Here is a 3,692-nt window from a genome sequence, read left to right as displayed (position 1 = left end):
TATATATATATATATATACTATATATATGTAATATATTTATATACATATATATATATAATATAAATATGCATATGCATATATATGTATATATGTATATTCATGTATGTATGCTAATATATATATATATATATATATATATATATATATATATAATAAATAAATAGTATACATATATATGTGTGTGTGTATGTTTGTATGTAAGTATATATTTATATATATATAGTGTGTGTGTTTTTTTTGTAATTATTCGCACTCTCCATTTCTTTTTCGTGAACATCGTTCAAGAGCCTGTACTAGACAGTGTACAGATGTTTGCACCCAACTTGGGCTCAAAAAGCAATTCGAAGCCGCCTTCCAAGAGAGCTGGCTTCCAGCGAAAGATAATCCATCGCACGATAGGATACTGATTATGTTTCACTCGTAGTTTATGGTCATGTTGTGTCAAATACATTTAGAGCCTTGCCGTAGTTGGTACTCAATTTAGTACGTTTCAGTTAGGCAGTCGACTTCTCACAACGACAACTGTTGGTCCCTCTGTGCGGACATACCTTTCAGGTGGACATCAACCTACATATACGTACATTCATACTGTATGCATAGGCATACTGCAGTATCCATAGCGTCCTATGAGCCAAGACTGCCCGTTGCTATCTGATGGTGATGTGTATTTCTAAAACATAGCTTTCCATGTGACTTTATTTATTTATTATCATTGCCGGATCTGTTCTAAAAATATGAAACTCGCAGAAAAACATGGACCTATGTATTTTTAGGGTTAATACTTTTCGAGGTTAGACCGCTACTAATGAAGGGCTCAAAAGTATATACTTTGACTTGTCGTACTGTTTGTTCATTCAACCACAAATGTGTGCAGCAGTGAATTTAAGCGTTCGAAGTGCACAGTAGTGTCTTTAAGATTTAGTAGTCAGATCCATAGAATATACAGCACTCTTTGAACATGGTGCTGCGTGCGATAGCATGTCTGTACCAAGAAGCATACACCGGCCACTCTCGAGGGGTATGGGTGATGTCTGTGTGTATGTTCATCTGCCGATGTGGTCGCATGGTGGTACCCTTTCTCTCGCTCTATGTGACTGAGAGCCTGCACTACTCAGAGAAGCAAGCGGGACAGCTCATCAGCATGTATGGATTAGGAGGGATGATAGGCTCGTACATGGCCGGCAAACTGGTGAGACCCTACGGGGCTATCAGAGTGCAAGTAACCATGATGATAATAGCCGTACCCATCTGCCTGCTCGTGCCACATTGCACTACTTCGTGGAGTATCACATCCTCTGTGCTCTTCTTGGCCCTCTTCTGCGAAGGCATCCGTCCGGCGAATGCCACCGCCATTGCCAAATTGTCACAGCCTGGCCAGCAAGCCCGGTCATTCTCATTGCAACGCACATTCATCAACTGCGGCATGAGTCTTGGGCCTGCGGTGGGGGGGGTGCTAGCGATGTACAGTTTTACGCTGTTGTTTGTGGTGGATGCTTCGTGCATGCTTGCTTGCGCTCTGTGGATGTGGTACATGCTGGGGTTAGGGCAAATTGTCAGTCCAGAAGCCACTACTGGTGCATATGCAGTGCAAGACAAGGCAGAGAATGAGAGAGACTGTGGCGATGTGGAAGCTCGAAGCAGTATAGCCTCGTGTGCGCAGGTAAGTTCACATACAGACGAAATCAGACGCAGACGCGACGCCTATGATCACAGCCAGAGTGGTGGCACTAACTTAGGCAGGGATGAAAGAGACTCGAGCAATGGAGAAGATTCATTAGACAAGACCAACAAGATAGACATTGATGGTAGTAACACAGCCGGCAACAGGAGTGCGAGAGCAGGTGCCGGTGAAGAGACGCTCTTAGACTGGGGTGAGATAGGGATAGACAAGATATGCACACCGGTGGACGTCACACAGAGCGCTGACAGCTGTATGGGCAACCCAGTCAATCAGACACAGCAGGACGTGGCCAGCGGATGTGGAGATGACAGCTACAGGAAAGCACATGCAACGGGAGTGGTGAAAGGAGACATCGCCTATGCACCACCACACGCGCAGTCATCGCGTGAGCAAGCTGATTCAGAACGTGTTGAACGAGTGCTTCTGCGCACAGATGCGACACAGCAAGTGCGTGATAGGAAGCCGTTGCGTGACCCGATCTTCCTAACCTTCTTGGTCCTTAACTTTTTTACGTTCATGGCTCTGTTCCAGCTGTTCTCCACCCTCCCACTGTACGCCCGAGACATGTATGGCTTCAGCAAGCGCCAGACAGGTGCCCTATTCTCCATGAACACGGTGCTGGTGATAGTGTTTGAGATGGTCCTGACCACGTGGTCGCAGACCCTGGACCCCATGCTAACCATTGGCGCTGGGTCGTTCCTAATCACCTGGGGGTTTGGCGTCTTCGCATTTGTGCACCATCCGTTTATCATATACCTGGGCTGTACGGTGATGACCGTTGGACAGATGTTAGCCACCCCCATCGCATCGGGGTTTGTGGCCCACAGAAGCATTGGCAAGCACCAGGGGGAATACATGGGCGTGCGTTCTATTGTCGACTCTGTGGCGTTTATCCTGGCCCCGTTGATGGGCACATACATATACACCATTGATCACGAGGCTGTGTGGTACTGTTGTCTGGGTGCGGGTGTGTTTGTGTCATTGGGATACATTTGTCTGTCCGTGGTATTGCGTAGTTGCAGTAGGATCTCTAGAGATGGCAGTGTGGATGAAACTGCCCCCTTAATCGGTGCGGATGAAACCACCCCCTTAATGCGCTCTTGATTCGGCTTTTGGCCTTATATAAACATCTCATACCATGGCATACACATAATTAATAGCATACCTGTGACCCGAACGTGACTAGATATAATTTAGTATATTATAGCCTACTACACTGTGACATGTCGTACTGTGTATGGACATGCCTCACTACACACGACCAGCGATATACGAGTGGTCTCCGCCCGAACCATATATGCGCAACAGCGGATCACAACTAGCGATAGCGCAAATAAAACGTTCTACGAGAAGAGCTTGCCCATGCATACACGCAGCACACAAATGAATACCCTTTCACCACGCCACTATGCGTTGTTGGGATGTGAAGGACACTGAGTAGAGTGTGGGTATTGTGTACTGGAATGCCCACCCGCACCCAGATCTGACCTACCTCGAATGACGCGTGTAATCATCTATTGAATGCTGTCTATCTCTCTCGCGTGTAAGTGGTGCAGCTCTACGGCCAATTGAGGGGTGAAGATGAGCCTAGGTCTCAGTCTAACTGTTGTGCTCATGGAACTCTCTGCTGCTAGTGAGTGACTTGGGTTGCAGACGTTTCTGGGCGTGTTTTGTATTAAACGAATATGTAGTGAATAGTGCTGCGCTTCGCTGTTGTGGGGTGGGCTGCGGTGGGTACGCTGTTGGATGCGTTGCTGAGTGGTGTAGTATTGTATTCGTTGTTTGGACTTCAGAAGTACTTGGTTACTCAGTTGCGTATATACTGCTTGTTACCAATAAGTACAGAAACTGTGAATTGCATCGAGTAGGCATATTTGAAATCTATTTCTTGAATTGCATATATATATACTTATATATATATATATATATATATATGTATATATATATATATATATATATAATAATTATATATATACATATATATATATATATAGTATATATATATATATA

At 45.0% G+C, this 3,692-nt stretch overlaps 1 protein-coding gene across 1 annotated transcript; it reads left to right on the top strand.

The window, feature by feature from the left end:
- The first annotated feature begins 825 nt into the window (after positions 1–825).
- On the top strand, positions 826–3,038 carry SARC_11074 (hypothetical protein). Its single transcript, XM_014294850.1, has one exon. It carries the CDS (start codon positions 960–962, stop codon positions 2,784–2,786), a length of 1,827 nt encoding a protein of 608 aa, XP_014150325.1. The 5' UTR covers positions 826–959; the 3' UTR covers positions 2,787–3,038.
- The last annotated feature ends 654 nt before the right edge of the window (positions 3,039–3,692 follow it).

This window comes from Sphaeroforma arctica (assembly GCF_001186125.1).
Source record: "Sphaeroforma arctica JP610 unplaced genomic scaffold supercont1.1517, whole genome shotgun sequence".
NCBI classification, from domain to species: domain Eukaryota; class Ichthyosporea; order Ichthyophonida; genus Sphaeroforma; species Sphaeroforma arctica.
Note: the sequence above shows the minus strand (reverse complement) of the source record. Positions and strands in the feature narration are given on the sequence as shown.